At 41.2% G+C, this 20,120-nt stretch overlaps 1 protein-coding gene across 1 annotated transcript in view; it reads right to left on the bottom strand.

Moving 5' to 3' along the window:
* Positions 1-5,212: 5,212 nt before the first annotated feature.
* Positions 5,213-20,120, bottom strand: part of CDH13 (cadherin 13) — a 427,533-nt gene continuing 412,625 nt past the window's right edge. Inside the window, exon 14 of the mRNA XM_058845796.1 lies at positions 5,213-10,625. Within this exon, the coding sequence (XP_058701779.1) occupies positions 10,618-10,625 (8 nt within the window). The 3' untranslated portion in view covers positions 5,213-10,617. The remainder of the gene's footprint in view (positions 10,626-20,120) is intronic.

Genomic DNA, 20,120 nt, shown 5'->3' with positions numbered 1-20,120 from the left:
CCTGGCTTCTACAAATTGTTATCTCAATTCACATCCAACTAAATCAGAATTGCAGCATATAAGAGAAGTCTTTCCAGAATTCTCTTAAAATGCTGGGATATTCGTGCACTCCAGTTCTTCATGCTCTCATTTTTGTCTTGGTTTCTGTGGACTGCTTTTAAATTAATAAACAGGCTTTCAAGGCTCATGGTAGGTCCTAGATAAGGTGCAAAAATTATGCTAAAATATGCGGCGATAATTGGGTGTCAATTTAAGAACATGTTTCCCATTGAACAGGTGCCTGTTGTTTGCTGTGCACCCCAGGTTATTGGGAATTCACTGTTAACAGGTTCCCAGGGGGCTCCACGCAGTTCATTTCACACTTGGACCTTGCAATATTTGCAACAATTCTCAGAGTTCAGAGATGTCCAGGGGACTTTGGCAGGGACAGCCAAGCAAAATGTTAATAAGGAAAACAGAGCAGGAGCCCGAGCCAGGATTCAGCTGTTGCCAGACTCCATCAGCGCTGCACAGCGTTGACACGGAAAAAAAAGAATTCTTTCATCCCTCCCAGCCCTAAACCAAAGGGTATTTTATTTATTTATTAACAGAGAAATAACAGAATGAAATGCAAGGGAGGGATTGGAAGCAGGCACTGTGTTAGGCCAGTGACACCTCCCTTGAATGAGCGCCTGTGAATGGGTTTTGCTCCTCACCACAGCTAAAAACCGCAGTGCTCCCACGTCAGAACAGAGTGTGCCATCCTGCAGAGTAATTTACAGCTCTGCAAACTGGGGGAAGAGCTCCAGCATCAAAGCTGAGCTGGTTTTACCATCTTGTGCTCTGGTGTAAATGCTCCAGCTATATCAACGTGCTCAGGTGTAACGTGAGACTCAAAAGGATTCCCAAAACCAAAGCCAGTCGAGCTCCAGGTGCTGAGAACATCTTTAGTACAGGTGGGAGCAGCAAATATTAAAGTTGTGTTATGTAATGAAAGACTGACCTCCACAGGGCAGAAATCAGAGCTGGCTGCTTTGTGAGGTTCCCACCAAATCACACAACAAGGCTCAGGCTTCCAGCGGGGAGCACCAGCACCAAACTCTAGTTTGGCTTTTAGTCTGAAACCCATCCTGGGTTTGGGTGTAAACAAGTGTTCTTAGTAAATCTCTGCTATTTACCTCTCTGTGAGATGTTCATGATATCAGAAATGAGGGGCAAATTTCACTGTCTTGACTCCTGCTTCTAAACAGGAAAACTGTTGGATTGAAGGCTTAAAAATGCAAACAAACAAACAAAAAGGCTAGCAGGCTCCTTCAGCGGTTTTTTCCTGAGAAAGATAGCATTCTTCTTTCATTTCAGCTATGAGAAATGCAAAATCCTTCCCCTGAAGATCTGGTTTATACCTGGTGAATGTCTTCTGGCTCACAGGAAATTGGGAACCTTTTAACAATGGTTCATGGCACAGCAGCCTTTGGGAAAAACCAACTTACAGGGATCTCCTAAAGGGAAAAATGCTCCATGGCTGAGGAGCTGAGCAGGCTGAGGATTCTGTTGTCAAATCAAGGTAATTTCAAATGTTATTTGTTAAAAGGAAAGATGCAGAGTGCCAAGAGAGGGTCTGTGCAGAAACAAAGGGAAAGGTGTTTTATGGGGTAAGTAGATTAATCCATCATCTTTTATCTTTTATCCAGACCGTGTGAAAACCCACAGAAAAAAAATTCCCATTTCACTCCCCTCTATGTCCTTTGAAACTGAAACCAAAAAATAGAACCTTCTCAAAGGCCTCAAGAAGAGGGAAATCCATCTGCCAGGCCAATCAAGATGACTGGTACAAATCCATGCTGCCAACTATTCCCACGTCCACCTCTTTAAAAGTATTAGAATTGCCTCAATTCCCATATTAATTAGTCTGTACTATAATTTAATTGCATGTTATTTTTTTTTCCAATGAACCGAGGTTTTAATGAGCATTCACTGTTTAATAAGCAATTAAAAATAGCCTATTATTTAGTGTGTGCGTGTAATGATGAAGCTCATCACCTTAACAGCTTATATTTTTATGTATATATATTTTATTACTTTGATTTGAACAATGAATCTCGTACACCTAATTATTTATCTCTGTTTTAAATGAGCTATACCTTCACTTAACCACTCACAATGCCTCCCTCACTTATTTAGCTTAAACAGGAAGAAGAGCTGCAGTGGCAAGAGGACTTTGCCTGAAACTGAAGGAAGAGCTGAGGAAAACAAGCCTTGGATTGCATCCCCTGAAGGCCAGAAGAGATGTGACCACAGCACCCATTTACTTTTGCTTCAGGTACTGGGAGAACCAGAAGAGTGAAGAACCCAGTGCCAGAAAAAGGGAATTTGGAGTGTGAGGAAGAGCTGAGCTGCCCAGGTGTGAGGGAAGGCAGACACTGCAGCTGGAAATAGATTTATCACAGAACTGGTGAGAGAGAGAGCCCTGGTGGTTCTTCCACAAGGTGCCAAGGACAGGAGTGATGGCAGGACATCAGTGCACAGAAACCAGAGCTGAGACAGAGGAGGAAAACTCCAACCAAAGGGTAAAAAGCTCCCCCAAGCAATGTTGTTCCATTTCCTGGGTGTCTAATCACCCTGTCCCGCTGCTGACTGGCACAAGCTGGGTCTCTGGGAAGGCTCCAGCTCCCTGCCCAGTGCCTGGCTCAGGTTCTGGGGTGAGGTGTCCCTGCACTGTGGCTCTTTGCTGTCACACCTCTGTGGCTGCCCTTGCAGAATCTCCACCTGGTGTGGTTTGAGCTTCTCAGCACAAAGGATTCCTCTCCAGAGCCATTTCTGCTTTGACTCCTCCATGCAGGATCCAAGGCCAAGCCGTTTCCACGTGGATGAACGCAGTTTCTGGCATTTGTCACAGTGGCAGAACTTGCCAGGCACTGTGACTGTGCTCCCCAGCACCAGGGTGGATCTAACATGATGCAGTTAATGGTCACAGCTTGTACATGTGAGTTTAATGGCACAAAAAGTTTAAATCTTTCCTTCAGACACTCTTGTAACAACGGTTTTTCTAATTACTGCAATATATGGTTTCTCCTGTGCTTTATCTATGGACTCTGTCACATTCTCTGTGATCTCCACATGAATTACACATCCCTCATGTTGTTCTTTTTCTTTTCAGCAATCAAGGGTATGAAAGGCTGGGAATCTGTTAATTGGGGCCCCTGTTCTCTGGAGGTTTTGCTGCTTTAGCTCAGTATGAAGCATGATGCCAATTAAGTTACCTTGGAGATGCAGGAAAAAATTTAGTGTGTGTATTAGCTCATGATGACTTAAAACCAAAGGAAGTGCTTTATAGTTATATAATTATTCTATCAGTTGGGGGAGGAGTCGTTCAGCTCTTAGGCTTTTAGGGTTTTAGTGATTCCAGTGGGAACCAGGTGCATAAATCCCACCAAAGGCTATTTCCCTTGGTGCCAGCTGAGCCAATACTGCACACTGCAACCCCACGGCAGGTTATAATTGCTGCTTTCAATTATATGACACACTTAATTACAACTGTCCAGCTATGCTTTGCTTTCTGAGTTCTCAGCATCCCTGGCAGTAATCAAAGAGTCTAAACACTTTTTCTTGTTTTGGGCAGCCTGTCTTGGGAAGTGCATCCAGGCACAGAGCTGGTGGGGATATCCCACAGCTGGACATGGAGCAGTAAGCTGGGAATGAGAGGAGTGAGCTGTGCTGCCACAGACCCTGGGCTGGGCTGGAGTCACTCCCTGCAGCAGCCACATATATCCTGGAGATATCCTGGAGCAGAGAAAGGTCAGCAGGCACTGGCAGGAGGATGAGCAGAGTCCGGCTAAAGGCGAGGAGGTTCAGCCTCCCAAAAGCTTCACAGCAGGAGCAGTGACCCTTGCTTTGTTTCTGCAGGTAAGAAGCTTGTGCTGAAGGCAGAGGGATTGTTCTGATTTACTGCTCCTGGAGAAAAACCATAACTGGGCTGAACTGTGCAAAGTTACCAACTAACAGCAGTCTGCAGTCCAGACAGGGAGGTGTGAGATGAGACACGGGAAGGTTAAAAGGGCAACACAAAACTTCCCCCAGCTAAAAACCATTCAGCATTCTCTCTCTGTTAATGCCTCATTGCTTGTGATTTAACTTTGTGCTCTTTCAAACCTTCTCTCAAGGTACAAGGCACAGCATTAGCTTAGGACAGCGATCTCAGCTGGGACCAAAGGAGGTGACACATGTTTGCTGTGGCTTTCAGGTAATGAATGACCTTTTGCTCAATTACACCACAAGCTTCATGTAGACTCTTTCATCCTCTACTTATTATGGACCACATGAAAAAACCCCTTTAGATTCAAAGCCTGATAAAGCATCAGCAATAGGCAGGAGCTGAAGGTGGGTCTCAGAGACAGAAAGCTGCTGGGGCTTGTACTCAAAATGTTTCCTTTAACTGCTGCCCTCCCTCCCCAGGTTTCTCTATTCTCACAGGTATTAAAAGGATATTTTAAGAGCTATTCTATCTTTGTGTGGCTCTGTCACTTTAGATAACTTCCTAGAAGATCTAAAATACAGCCCACAGGAATTTCAGGAAGACGGCAGGCTTCAGCTTTAGGCTGGGATGAGAATTCCCTGGTAAAGAGGCATTTGTTCAGCATTTTTCTGGGTTGTTTGTGCAGTTCTGGTGCCTGGCTGCTCTGTCCAAGCTGAACTGATGGTGGTGGGTGGGGAAGGGGACCAGGTGAGGCAGAAAGGAAATGCACAGAAATCCGTGAGAGCTCCTGGCTGCAGTCCAGCCTGGGGATATCTGGTTTGGGTTTGGCTCAAGGCAACGTCTTTAATGGAAACAGAGCTTTAGACAGCAAATGGTTGTTGTCACCTGAATATTCAGCTGCTGCTCTCTTGTGTGTGCAGAGCTTTTTCCTGTGTGGTCAAACCATCCCTGGAGTGTCCAGGGCAGGCTGGATGGGGCTCTGAGCAGCCTGGTCTGGTGGCTGGAAGGAATATCAGTGATATTTAGATCATTCAAAAGATGGTTTTTAAGGTCCCTCCCAACGCAAACCATTCTCTATGATTCTATTTACCTCTCTAAGCTCCCGATTCTCATTCTCAAACCACATCATGGCTGCAATTTATCCCCTTCACTACGAACATCCTGGGCTTTCTGATGTTCAACACTTCCATTCCTTTGCCAATCTGGAGGTCAGTTTGTGGCTCCCCGTTCCTGTGGTGAGGTCTACGTCCAGACAGAAGGTAAAAGCCCATACATCCTTTATTTGAGCATTTCACAAATAAATTACAAGTTTCTTTGCAACCACGTCATAAATCAAAACGTTTATTTACACCTCAGAAACAGCAAGCGATTCAGCAACTAGGGCCCAAAGGAATGATTAACTGGAAAAGTAGCTGAATAAAGTGTCTTGAAAATCAAACAAAATATTTTCCTCCTTGCTTGGACTATTAAAAAAGAAAAAAAGAATCACAAAAAAATTAATCTTCATGGTAACTTAAAGGGACAGAGGTTGTTATGGGGTAGATGTGGTTTTACAGGAAGGTTCTGGATGAAATGGCAACAACAACACAACTTGTTTGTGCTGAGTTCCCCATCACAGTGCCCCAGACACGGATTTATTCCTCAGCTCCAGTCCCAGGCAGGGCGTGTGTGCACCTCCAAACACCCAGCCTGGCTCTAGACTACATTCATTTCACCCCAAATTACGGGGTGCAGTCACTTGCTGACGCACAGGAGGAGTGGAATGTTCAAGGCTGGATAAACTTTCCCAAGCAGCTGTCCCACTGAAAGCTCAGGAATGAGGAGTTCTGGCTCTTAACCCTTCCCTTTCCACCACTGGTGACCTGCTGATCCACAGACAACTAAAAATGAGTGGGTAAACAGTGATGCATATCTTCAAATGATGTAATTGTGCTCCGAGGGGACAGCTCAAGGTAGCAGAAATACAACAGGAGAGTTGAGATAAGCCTAGGGTTTAGTGTGTGGGCTTTTGCCTTTTTTATTTGCTTCAAATCAGACTGCCAGTGCATGCTGTCCCTTATCTCATGAATTCATCCTTAATTGAGGGAATTAATCTGCTCATTCCAAGTCCCTGTGTTGTATCAACCTCCTTCCACCTGCATATATATAATATATATATTTATATGTGTATATCTCTATATATCTACATATATACACACATAGCAGTTGTGCAACTGGAACCTTTCCCCAGAGGGTGGGGAGCACATCCATCCCACAGGGACAAACCCAGAGCAGCTCCTGGGGGGTGAGCGAGGCAGGAGAGCAGGGCAGTCCGTGGGTTATGGGCTTTGTGCAGGAAAGACTCAGCTCTATCTGCTTTAAAGAGAATAGTTATAATGATAATTACTAATGTGCACTGCATGTTACTTCTTCAGGATGATAGAGCACAGAGGTAACTGAAAGAAAATAATTGCTGTTTTGTTTTCCTTTGTGTTAGCATTGGACTGGATCTCTCAGACAACAGAGTTTCTGGAGATGCAATAAAGTTAAGACAGGAGCAGAGTTCTGCTTTAGACTTGGTGCTCCCAAGCCAATGTGACTTTAGTATAATTATATTTTTCTTTTTGATTAAATAAGACATTTTTAAACCTATTTTGAAAGTAACTTAGCCTTTGGACCAAGTGATGTAAAATTATTTGTGTACAGAATTCTGTTCCAAGCGAATTAGCAACATTTGAGAAGAAAATTGGCAGCTTCTCAGTATTTTAGACAAGAGGCCTTTGCAAAGGAAAGACAAAAGTTGTCAATATCATAGATGTCTTTTTGTAGTGATAAGGCATTTAAGATAGGGCCCTACAAACTTCTTGTAAGTCCATAATTTAATAAGGTTTGTATTATAGTGATCCAAAAAACAACTATGCAAGAAAACAGGACAAATTATCTGACCCCATCCATTTTAAATAAAGATTAAACCAAATTATTCTGGGAGCTTTAGAGACACCTTCAGATGGTCAGGGAAGGGCAGGAGTCACCTGTGGGTGGCTGGATGACACAAACCCCAGATTTCTGATAATGTGTAAGCACTCAGCAATCCTGTGACAAATACTGCAGCTTTACTCTTCACAGCCAACCAGCAAAAAAAAAAACAAACAAAACAGTATGTGGGGAGGTAAAATTTCACCTAAATATGATTATTTGATTCTCAGTTTGGGTGATGGAGCTGCTGTTTGATTTCCAGCAGTGCAAACACGATGAGAACAGGGCTCAGGGAGTGGGTTACCAGTGCTCCACCCTCACCTAATTTTCCTCCACACCCAGCAGGAAATTCACCTCATTTCCCTCTTTTTTTTACTCTTCAGACCTACAGCTACTGAAGAAAATGGACATTAATAAATGCACACAGGCATCTTGGAAAAGCACACAGGAGGAGCACAGAGCAGGGTTCAATTAGCAAGCACACCAAAAATGAGACCTTTCCCTTGCTAATAAACCCCTCTCACTGATTGTTATTCCCAATTTTTGTTTCAGCAATACACAGCCTTTTCAAGTGAAATGACTTTTACAAATAAAAAGTTTTGTGCATGTTACAAAATGATAACAAGTTCACTGCCTATTCAGGTCTAGACAGAATTTATATATTTGCAAAGACAGACTGAAATAAATGTTGGTGGGACTGAAATAGCTGGGTAGGAATAAGGGGTATGCTATAAAACCAGCAAACTTGGCTGAACAAATGTTAAACATAATCAACTATTAGAAAATGATACAAGCAATTTTGTAAATTTTCTCCTTTTTCATTGTATTGTAGAATTAAATCACTGGTAATCATAGGGTAAATCATTGTTGCTCCATTGTTTCAGGAAATGGACATTGTTTTTTTGAGCCAGAGGTGACACTCGCTATTCAGGTAGGAAAATTCAGATTTTGCTGTGGTTCCTCACTTGTGTCACACCACGAACGTGCCACAGTCTGTGTCAGATGGGGAGAAGCATTGACAAGGCAGCTTCATCTTCTCCTGGAGTGCTTGGGTTCACTTGGGAAAGGCTTTATTATTATTATTCCTGCTTTAGTGTGGGAGCAGAAATAAAGGGAAAATAGGAATGGAGGCTTGGATGCACCATGGGTCAGAGCTTCAGCCAGACTCTGACCTCGATGCACATCAAAATTTTGCAGTGGATCCAAGAAGAAAGATCTCATCCTTGGGCACAGGGTGGTAGGAGGAGCCTTCCCCCTGTTCGAGCTCCAGGCAGAAGAGTTTTCTCTTTGTTTCTCATTTTGGCTGCCCTTGGAATGATCCACCAAATGCTCAGTGAGCCTTGGTTTAAAGCAGGGAGGGGCAGATTTTTCTGGCATTTGTTGACACCAGAGTCAAGGGGGGTCTTTCCAGAGGTGGGTTTGGCTGGGTGGAGAGAGGAAAAAAGCAAGTAGAAAAGAGTATTTGTGGGGGAGGGTAATATAATTTCTTTTATTCAAGATAGAGGTTTTGTAGCTCAAAGCACAGGGTGCAGAATATCTTTGGGTGCATTCATTGAACATACACGTTGGAATTCCAGAGGTGCCGTACAGGAGTTTAAATCGTTCCTTTTGGAAAAGTTTAATTGAAAAGAATATATAATTTTTTTTTTTTAATAAAAAAGACGTGATCGTTGATGGCAAAGCAGCAGCGTGGGCAGGGAGAGAGGACAAGAGGAGTGACCATGTCAATGTTTGGGATCAGGCACTTCCCACCTGGGATGCCTGAAGCTGCCAAAGCCACTCCTGCTGTCCCTGACCAGCTGCCACTGACCCTGAGGAGCCTCTTTGGTGACCCAGAGGCTCCTGCAGGGACCAGGGGGGGATTTCACTTGGTCAGGACTGCAGGAGTTAAGCTGGAAGAGAAAAACTGGTCTGAAGGCAGCTCATATCTTATCAAGAAATCTACAACGCTAGGAAAGCTCACAACACAAACTCATTTTTCCTCTGTCGCTGTTGTTATTACTCCTTTTGATTAAAAAAAAAATGGAAGAGATAAAAAAAAACCTGTTTCATATTTGGTACAATACAGGTAGTCGGAGAAAAGCTATTGTACAGCAAATTTTAACCACCAACACACATTTAATATCTAGTGTAGCATTATGGGAAACTAAATATATGTCTGGACTTATTTTTAACGTTTCCAAAAATCTTTACTATTGTGAAACATAGACGTGGTGTGGAAGATATGCTCATAATCTCACTGTAGTAAGGATGCCATTGAGTATGACCCATAAGTACTGTAAAAATGCTAACTAAAGAATGCAGCTGCAAAGTTCTATTGCATAAGGAAGCTTTCTTGTTTAAACTTTAAATAAGCAAGTTTATTAAAATAGTCTAAGACACTTACCTTACCCTAGTTACTGGCAAGCTCTAATAAAAGCCACAGTCTGTCACTAGTATACTTCTTGTGTTAATTTTATAAAAATTTGGTGTGAGCTTTGATGGATCATTTACAGTTTATTAACAAGATGATCATCTTCATACAGTTAGAAGGAATTTTTTTTTTTTGACCTTACATGCTCACAGAATAAAAAAGGATCCATATTCATAGAGAACAAACACCCTTTTTTCCCATGTCTGCAAACAGGTGTGGTAAGTTTACACACACAAAGAAATGCTCTTGTTACTTTTAACTGGAAACTGTGTACGTGTGTATGTATGTATATATATATATATATATATATCTCCAAAACGATGGGTTTGTGTGTTTGTGAGGGTATTTATAGAACAGGGCACCTGTGCTGCTCCTGGCACAGAGGCTGAGATCAGCGCTCTGGCAAACACCGAGGCTCTGTTGGCTTCTCACCTGCAGAGCTGATAAAAACATTCTGAAAAACATCCTGATAAAAACCCGCCCCAGAGAACCTTTCCAGCCTTCAGCCCCTCAAACCAGGCTGAGCTGTGCTCGGGTCACACCTGGCTGCTCCTCCTGCATCCTCAGCTCCCTCTGGGGCCCAGCAGAGCAGTTCAGATCAGGAACAAGCCCCAGGGACTCGCATTTCTTGTTTGCTGAACCTGAGGTACGAGAAGGGCCACGACAGAGCCCGGGGTGGGGTGAGGTGGCCACAGGCTCGCTCCTCCTGGCCACGCTCTAGACAGCAAACACAGCAGGTTTAACCATGGTGGAACAGCTACAATTCATCTGTGGCTCTGGTTTTCTGCTCCCTCCCCTCTCACGCTCCAGATGAACATGGTATAAAAGCTAAACCTGTGGTATAACTCTTCTCTCTATATAAATATATATATATATATATATACATACACTCATACATATACAAATACTAACCCACAGACAAAATATTTTCTGAACAGTTGAATAGCAACAAGTCAACAGATAGAAAAAAATGGAGTCAATCTGTTTTGATTTGTGTTTTTTTTCTGCTCCCCCAAGGTCGGGTTTGGATGTCATGGTCTTTTAACATTCAGAGAAAATTTTGAGTAAACCTTGTGTCCTGCAGGAGGAATCCAGGGACAAAGGGCAGAGGGGTGGAGGCTGTCGAACACCAAGGTACAGTCGGACAGATTGAGTGAGATTGCAAACTAAACTGGAGCAACTGAGGCCGAGGAGTGAAGAACAGTAATTGTAAACTGCAATCTTCAGATCTGACGGGTTTTTCCTTCTTCTCGTTGCCGTGGCAACTCGGTAGGACAGCTTCAAATGGCAGGAATTCTTACAGACCTAAAGGACATGAGATGGGGGTGAGTTTTGCTATGCAAATCACAGGATCTTTCAACTGTTTGGGGTTTTTTTTTCCCCCCAGTCAAATCACTGATTGAGTGCATGAGCATTACCAGTAGTTAAATATCAATTATCTGCGTCCAGCAGCAATTATTTGTGAATGCAGAAATGTCCAAGAGGAAACCCCAAAATGTCATGTGGGGCAGTCAGAGACCTTTGTGGTGCAGTTCTGGAAGATGTGGTGAGGGGATAAATCCTGAGCCAGGACCTGATTCCCCTCCTTTGGACACCTCCATCAGTTACATTTGTGCAGGAGCACAGGGAAATGCCAGCCCCTCCCTCCCTGCACACCCTGACAAGAAAAGAGCAAACAAACAATATCTTTTGAAAAATAACACTCTGATAGAGCCTTATAGTTTGTGAATATACCAGGGAATAAAAGGGCTGGTGAATCATATTAATATCAGTACAGAAATATAAGACTTATATGTGGGGCTTTTATTAAATAAAGTGGATGTGGCACTTGAATTCTGTTTCAGATGGACACTCTGATAATACCAAGGCAGTAAAGAAATTCAGAAAGGAGAGTTTAGGAACAAATCTAACAGTAGCTGTAGCTTACACTCAGCCTATAAAGCCAGGAGAATGACACATCAAAACTCACTCAGGAAATGTTTGTCTAATATTTATTGTATCTGTTCGCTTAAAAGATTGTGAGATTGCAGTGTTGACAGTTTTGTCACCACCACAGAAATGTAATGGTCAATGGTTAGATGCTGATTTGTGCCCTGTAAAGTTTTTTAATGATCTGTTTGCCTTTTAGGGCAAATCAAATTTAATATAATTATTGATAAGGCTGTTTTGTTTTATCTGTTTCTTTCTTGTTATCATTTGAATTGATGTCAGTATTGAATTCTGCAGCGATGCAGGCACCTGGATGCCAACACCTGCCTGGCCCCTTCCCTGCAGCTCTTCAGTTCTGGTAAACAAAGGTAAATAAAGCAAATTAAGTGTAAGAAATCCATAGAGGTGCTGATGGATGGGGCTCACTGAAGTGAGAAGTTTAACTGAGATTTCCAAATAGGACAAAATCTGGAATTGCTTGGCACATGGATTTATATCCTGCTGCTTAAAGAAAAAGTCTGGCCACAAAATCAGGATCCAGACTCACATATAGGAGATTTATGGTCATGACTGCCAAAGTCTGGATATATTTGAGTTAGGGATTCAGCTAGAACTAAATTCTCGTAAACAACCTGATCTCCTGGGTAGTGAAAAGAAAGAATCTGAGACTCTGATCTCACAGACAACCTGAAAAATAGCATTTCCAGATCCCAATGAAGCTTAGTGTCATTAAAGGGCATTTGTTTAACCCTGGCTCAAAGGAGCTGACACTGGCTCTGGGATTGACGAAGCTGCTCTGAATCCTTAGGAGATCCTTGGAGGGCTTCCTGCTAAGGACTGACACTTGTACATGATGAATGAGCAGCAGCTGTGGCGCTGAGTTTCTGTGCAATCCACAGGCTGAAACGTCACCAGAGAAATCTGTCAGCACAAATTTATAAATATCCCACCAATCTGAGCAGCCAGTGAGCTGCTTCACCAACAGCCTGCAAATAAAGGGCAGGATTTGGTGATTTATGTGCACACCTGAAGGAAAGCTTGTATATTTGACATTATATTGACAGACATAATGAATGTCACTGCCTTTCGTACACATTGTCTTTCCTGAGTAAACGATGTACAAAAACTAGTTAGCTCAGCTTTAATTATGAATCTTTTTCCTTTGTTATTTTTGTGTCTATGAAAGGCCGGTTTGTCTCACAATAACCTCTTGATCCTCCCTCTTTCCCCACCTGCCTGTGCAAGCACCACCCCTCTCCTTACTCCTTTCACCTCGAAGCTCTACAATCCCTGACAAGATTTTCTTTCACTGAAATCGCTTCCCAACATCCTTTCTTGCCTTTGATCCATTAAATCACCTGCCTGAAAATCTGATGTTCCCTTGGTTCCTGGGACTATCTCCTCCTATAATTTTACTATGATTTCTCTAATCACTTTTCCAGCCTGTCCTTCGGCCTCGTTCCTCCAGCCCCTCATTTTTAAAATTTTATTTTCATCCCCACTTTGGTTTCTTCCCCTTCTCAGTGACACCATCCATTCCTGCTCTGCAATCACATCGATGCTGACAGTTCAGAGCTCTTACTCTCTTTTCCCACTTTTCCATTTAGTCTAAAATGTCAGCCTCTAGCTCTGATAACTTTTGGATGTTTTCCTGACAGCTCTGCACAGCTACAGCTCAACTCTTAAATCTTCCCCCTGCAGCACTCCCTTCTTTGATTGCTCAGGACACCACCATCATCCTGCCTCTTGTTCAAGCCTGAAAGCACAAACAAACCAGAGGAGGTTTTTGTCATGGAATCTCCTTTCTAGCTCTGTATATTTAGGTTATGTCAATCTAGAGGATTCTCTCTCACACATTGTCCCGAAGGACTTTTTGTAGCCATTCAAACAGATAAATCTCCTACCCAGGCTCTCACTTAGCAGGTTTGCAGCGTCTTTTCTGAGCCCTTGACAAACTGAGCTGCTGTGTGCTCATCTCCTGCCAGCCTTGTGCTCTACAGAGCATTTTCCTGCTCTGCCACTTTGACAAAACTCTCTAACTGTGACTCCTTCACTGCCTCTTCCCCCTGCACATTCCTGGATTTTCCTTGCAGCACCTGTTTTACCTCTCATTCACAGCCCGGGGTGACAAATTCCCCTTGATGTGTGCTCAAAGAAACCTGGATTTTTCTGTTTTCCATTGAGAGTTGTGTCCCAACATCTGCTGACACTTCCACAAAACCCTTGGCATTGGCAGAGGGTGCCAAGACTACTCTGAATTCAGCTAAGCCTTGACTGAGGTTGTGTTAAAAGAATTATTCCAAACCTGGAAGCCATTAATGGTGATTGACCCTTTTTCACAGGTGGATTATTGAAGGAGTAGCTTTTGCCTCTGGAAATCAGATTCAACACTCAAAGTTATGGTCTGTAGAGTTTCAGTAGAAAACCATCTTTGGTAAGTAAGAGAATGCAAGATCAAATCTATCTTGGTTCTTTCCATTGCACACAAAATTGATTGGAAATTGTTTCTGTCCTAGAGAGCATCGGTCTTTTTGTTTCTGTGGTTAATAACACTGTCAGCTACAAATTTACTTCCTACAGAGCGTGATAAGGTCATATAAGGTGTTAATTGGCCAAACATTCTGGCCAGTAACTTTTTTAATACAGGAATCAAGGATAACCAAAGTATTTCCCAGAAAACTCAACTCTGAATGTGGGGAAATCCACTGAAACCAACACAACTGCTCTGTGAGAAACTCACTGGGGAGCTCTGAGCCTCTGGTCCATATTTAAAATCTCTCTGTTCTCCCAGCTGGATCTCCAGTGTTCATTATTGTTTCCTGTATAAGAATTGTAGTTTTCTTGCTGGCTTTTCTTTTTCTTTATTGTCCCCATAAAGAAGGAACAAATAAAAGTTCCAGAAATGCTCACACAGAGCCAAATTTTTTGTCTACTTCTTACTTGAGCCCCAGCTCTAACCAGCTCACCTGGTGACTTTTCCACTCACTTTGAAGGGGTGGCATTGGTTTTTAATTTTATTTTTTTTAACCCATTCTTATGTATTTTATAGCACAGACAATTTAAAATTTGCAGCTGGCAGCAGCTCATAAAGTATATTAGTATTTAAGGAATACTGTGAGCATAAAATGTGCAAATAATGTGTGCAGGGAGCGCATTCGCTGATCAATGAGAACTATTTCTTTTAAGAACTTAATTCCCTGGTAAGCCTGTGCCTGGCAGGTTTAGATCTGCACACTAATGATAATTAGGCCTAGTAATTATTTTATTTTCTTTCTGTCAGCTCTGTCTCCATACCTGGCCTCAGCACTCAGGAATTATTGCACACCACGTGTTTTAGATGCAGGCTGACAGAAATTACCTACAATGAGTGATTTGCTGCCCAAGACATTCAAGCCACGAAGGTGGGGTGGGAATTTTTGCTCTTATTTTGTCCCTTCCACCTTTCCCTTTGGGTACCCAGGGGTGGACAGCAGCACCAAGTGAACACAGCTATAGGGAACTTATTTCTCCTGAAATCTCTCTCATTTCAATCTCTAATGTGATCTTCACCAATTCTATCTCACAGTTCTCCTCTGCTCTTCTTTGATACTTGAGAGACACATTCAGCCTCATTCCTTCTAAGATAACAGTGGGAAAGCAGTGAAAAAGACAGGGTTGGTGCCATGTGCTTCTGAATTATTCCATTTCTGGTCAATGGGCTCAGATAAGAAAGCGTGGCACGTTCTCAGAGTCAGCTGCTGGCTCTTGGCACCAGGGCTTTGGCCTTGGAAGAGGAGATTTGCTTCTGCTGGTCAAGAAAACTGACAAACATTGTGAGAGTTTGCCTGGATCTAATGCACTGATAGCATTATTAAAAATAATTATGATAGCATTATTAAAAATAATTATACTGTGGGGATATAGGTCTAAGTACCCAGTTCAGGGTAGGGAGACTCATGACATAGAAAATTAGATGCAATAATCCCCTCTTTCTACTAAGCCAAAGTCTGCTGACTGCATTTGGAGTTGATGGTGGCCAACTCCACAGGAAATCCCTGAATTAAGGTTTTAAAAGCTGATTTGGTTTGAAAAGGTGCAATTCACCTAATTCAGCCCAAGTGTTCCTAATATTGGCCTCTTCAATGCCTGCAGAGACAGCTCCCTGCCTCTTTCACACTGGGCTGACTCAAGGTTTGCTCCTCACAACAGAAGAAATTGGAGGAAAAAAAATACACATAATTTAAGAGAAAGATTTCATAACCTGCATTCCAGGGAAAAAGCAACTGGTAGGATGTAAATGCATTCCCTGTGCTTCAGGCTGCCAAGAGCTCATATTGCAGCAGAACCCTTCTCTTCAGCCAGCTAGCAGTGGTGTTTGCAGAACTTCTGATCTCAGAAAACGCTCTTTGGGTATTTCCCAGCTTTCCCTGTTGTGGCCTGAGCTTTCTCTGAACGTGTTTACATATTATTTTATTTTTTAAAAATGCTTATTTTAAAGAAACAGGTCAAGATTGAGTATCCAGCTTGGAAGATGTGCTCCTTATGAGGCCAAGCTCACCCTCTATGACACAGACTCTGCTTCTACATTGCAGTTAAAACCTTATAAAATTTAAAGGCTTTTAAGTTTCCTGCTGACCCTCTGTACAGGAATGAGCTTTACCCAAAATGCATTCATCCTTTAATTCCCATTAAAATAAGAGAGTTAACGCAGCTGGAGTTTGGAGTTCAGTTCATGCATGCTCCATTTCTTTCAATTACCCTTTCATCAGAAATATTACATTAATCTGGCATAATTAAAAGTCTACATTACATCATGGACTTTATTGAAACTTCAGTAATGCTAAAGAGGTAACAAAAATGATAGAAGAGATCAGCACTGTGTTTCTGATTAGGCAGCTAATCAACATCCAGGTATTTCTTTCCTGGATTTACCATCTAGGAAAGGTCATTAATTAGAGGCACAGTTATTAGTTTAGATGTAGAACTTTGAAAAATATAAATTATTTTCATGTGCATCACTGGTTGATTTGTCACGGGTAGCTTTCAACTTCAGAAGTTTCACAGTGTTTGCACCATGTGCCGATAAATTATTATAAATTTCCCCCCAAATCCCACTGCATTTGAAGGACAATTCCCAGACAGATACCCTGTGTTTTCATTCCTGCAATTAAGAAATTTGGGGTTAATACCAGCCAGAGCAAACTGGTGATCTCACTGGACACAACACACTGGGGAAAACTTTATAAAGCCTCCAAGAGTAAATTAGTTTATCCTGAAAATTTCCAGTTTATAACATCACACACAATTTGTTTCTCATTTATGTGAGAAATTATTTGAAAGTTATTAAAGATGGGAAAAGCACTGTGTGCATCAGTGTGTGTGAAATGAGAGGCTCATAATTGCACTCAGAGCTTCGGTGGGCTCTGGTAAATAAATCAGTGCTGGTGTTTAACACCAGGAGCTGAAACTCTGCCAGGAGCTCTGCAACCAGCAGGGCACAGGGGAAAGGTGCCAGTCCCAGGGGACACATCCCCTGCTGGGGTCATTTCCCCTGTGTGACACCAGGAGAGGATATTTCCCAGAGAGGGGTTCACATTGCTAATTTATTATAATTATATTTATTATAATAATTTATTACAATTTATTATTATATATATAATATATAATACATATATAATATATGATATATTATATATCATATATACATTATTATATTATATATATGATATATATAATATATTATATATTTTATATATTGTATATATTGTATATATTATACATATTATATATATATATTATATATTATATATATAGTGGCAGGTCCAAAGCAGTGCTGGTGGAAGCCAAAGTGCTCTTCTGATGCTGGCAAGGGAATTGCTGAATCCTTGTTTGTGCCTTCGCTGTCAGGTACTCACACCCCTCTCTATGGAATGAGCTGTTCCTAAGTGCAGAAAATAAACATTTATTGAAAGAAAAGTTGCTCAGATGAAGCAAAATTCCAACTCTCCTTGCTTGGAAATTCAGAGTCACGTGTTACCAGCTCAGTGCTTCCCTAGGTTTGTCAAATAAAACACCTCCTAACAAAATTCCTGTTCTCCAGGTATGTGAAGTATCTCACTGGGAGAGGGGGAGTTTAAGGGTAGAACAGCCAAGATGTACTCCGTTATTATTTTTTAAAATTGATGTGAATTTCAGTTGGATACTTTGCCAAAGCAGTGTTGCCTTCATTTGAGCAATAAAGGAATAAACGCTTCCTTCATTTTCCAGTTCTGTCAAAACTAAAGAATTGCAGAGGTGGCTGCCTGCAGCCTGCGTGGATTATTTTCTCCTGCTCTAATCTGATAAATTGAATGGAATTGTTGAAAATATTCAACAAGTGAAATGAATAAGTACAGTTTTGAAATAGCAGCACTGAACAAGTCTGCTGATTTTTTCACAGGGATGCTGGAAATGAAATGCATCAGCTGTAGCAGGGAGCCAAGGTTTTAAAGGACTGGAAGCTGCTCAGGCAGTCAGATCTCATCTCCCACAGCAGCACAGCACAGGTTACCATCACTTCTAAATAAGCAGAACATGAACAATCCAGACACATTCAGATCTGTAGGTATAGACGAAACCCAGCTTGAAATCCTAAATTAATCATCTGAAGAAATTCTTGTTGGATAAGAATAAAAACTAGAGTGAAGTATTATGCTTAGAAGCCACAGAAAAGGAGAAACTAAATAGAAAATTGCCAGGTTTGGCTGTGTTGGTATCAATGTACTGATTTCAATTTTTTTTAAGAACTGCTCCTAAACGTGGCACTTACCTAAGCACCAAGCAATGACCTATCCCAATTAATTTCATGAAAAAATTACGGCTTTGAGATGTAATCTGAAATACTCCAAACATTAATGGCCCTTTTAAAGGGCTTTGTAAGTATCCACTGGGTATTACAGAAGCAAAGGCAACATCACCAAACCTTTAGGCATCACAAATCTCCTCCTAATCTTTAATATCCCTCCCAAATCTGAATAGAAAGCTGTTTACATCAAATTATTTGGATGTTATAGAGTAGGAAAATATCCAAAACAAAGAAAAGAAACAAACATCCCACAGTGTATAATGACCATTAATAGCAGAAAAAAGATACATCAACTGGTCATCTGTTCAGTGCTAGCTTTTAATCATAGGCCACTCCAGAGCAATCCTGATGATAACTATCTGAAATTCGATATTTATGTGGCTTTAAGAAGTTGTTCGGCAAAGAAATACAAAATATTATATATCAACAATTACTGTGAAGTACTGTTGAGAAAATGAAAACATAAAAGCGCTCACTTGAATTCACAGCACTAAATGGGCTATCAAACCAATCTCTTTAAATGCCCATTCCATGTCTCCAGAATGACCAGCAGCACTAACAGCGTCTGCTCCCTCCAGCATTCCAAACACACACCCTCCAAACTGCCCTGTTTTCTCACCTCTGCACCTCTGGAACGTGTTTGGACGCTCTCAAATGTGTGGAAAATGCCATTTCCCACCTCATTGACTCGATAAAATGTGATGTTATTAAGCACATTTTAAATATGCTGATGTGTAGTTTGGGGGCATTTCTATTTGTCTTGTCTGGTGTACAAACATCCTGTTCCCAATTATGGACATCCATATGGATTGCTGGGCCATTCCAAGCCCCATTAACTTTAGGTGGGCTCCCAAACTGTGCAATATGTTGCAGGACTGGAAAAACCGGCAGAGAAATCAGAAGAGTGGACACAGCTCTGTGTTAAAATTGAGATTCAAACCAAGGCTGGCTCAAACTGAAGCAGCTCCTTAACCCCCAGGGCAGCCTTTCCTTAATAATCAACCAAAATCTTCACGGACACAAATAAAAGTGGTGTTTTCCTTGTACAGGCATTTGAGAAAGCATCTATGGCTGCAAAAATAAGAATATCAATGTGGTCCAAAGCATCTGTAAAAAGGGCAATGAGTGATTACTGGATATTGTTGTTGTTATTTGGTTTAGGAGGTGAGATTTACATCTCTGGAACTCACTAGATATCAATAGAAATATATAATATATATTGTAGTCTATCTAGATATATATATTATACAAAAATATCTATTATCTATATTTATTGTATTTTATATTTTATATATAAATATATCTTTATATAATATATATACTATTATATATATAATATATATATAATTTTTATAAACATATACATATATTATATATTATATATATATATAAATATTTTACTTGGAGAGCAAAATTCAGGTGATATTTTAGGTACCTACGTGGTTGTGCTCTAGCACAAGAATGCAATTCAATTTAGAGCAGTGAAAAAAAACAAAAAACAAAACAAACAACCACCTCAATAAAACACCTTTCAGAGCAAAACTCTCCCCATTTTGATAATTTTCACAATTCTAGCCAAAATAGGGATATTTCACGTTTCAGAAATGGGAAAATGTATCTTGCAGACTTCCTCAGTCTTTTTAATTAAACTGATGTTTTTTAACTTATTTTTAAATAAACTGCTCTGCAAAGTAGAAAATTGCTGTAGGAGATTAAAAGGTGCTAAGGCGACTTAAAATGTAAAGAGAAAGCCACCAAACCCAACCAATGAAACAAAGAAACAAACAAGAATTATTGGTTTTAGCAAATTCACCTATTGGGAACCCTTCCTCTGATGGTTCCTCTGGAACTGGACGGAACAGGGATGAATTTTTTCCTTTGGAAAAACCCAAAATTCGACTGTAACAACTGAACTGTTGGGCCCTGAAGTAAAAAAGCAACCTGAATGGTTAAAACTGAGCCAAGTAACTCAAAATAAAGGCTGAAAAGTGGGAATGAGCAGGTAACAAATCTGCACAGGTAATGGGAAGAGCAGTGACCTTAAAGTT

This window comes from Poecile atricapillus, chromosome 10 (assembly GCF_030490865.1).
Source record: "Poecile atricapillus isolate bPoeAtr1 chromosome 10, bPoeAtr1.hap1, whole genome shotgun sequence".
Taxonomy (NCBI): Eukaryota; Metazoa; Chordata; class Aves; order Passeriformes; family Paridae; genus Poecile; species Poecile atricapillus.
This window is presented reverse-complemented; position numbering and strand designations above follow the sequence as displayed.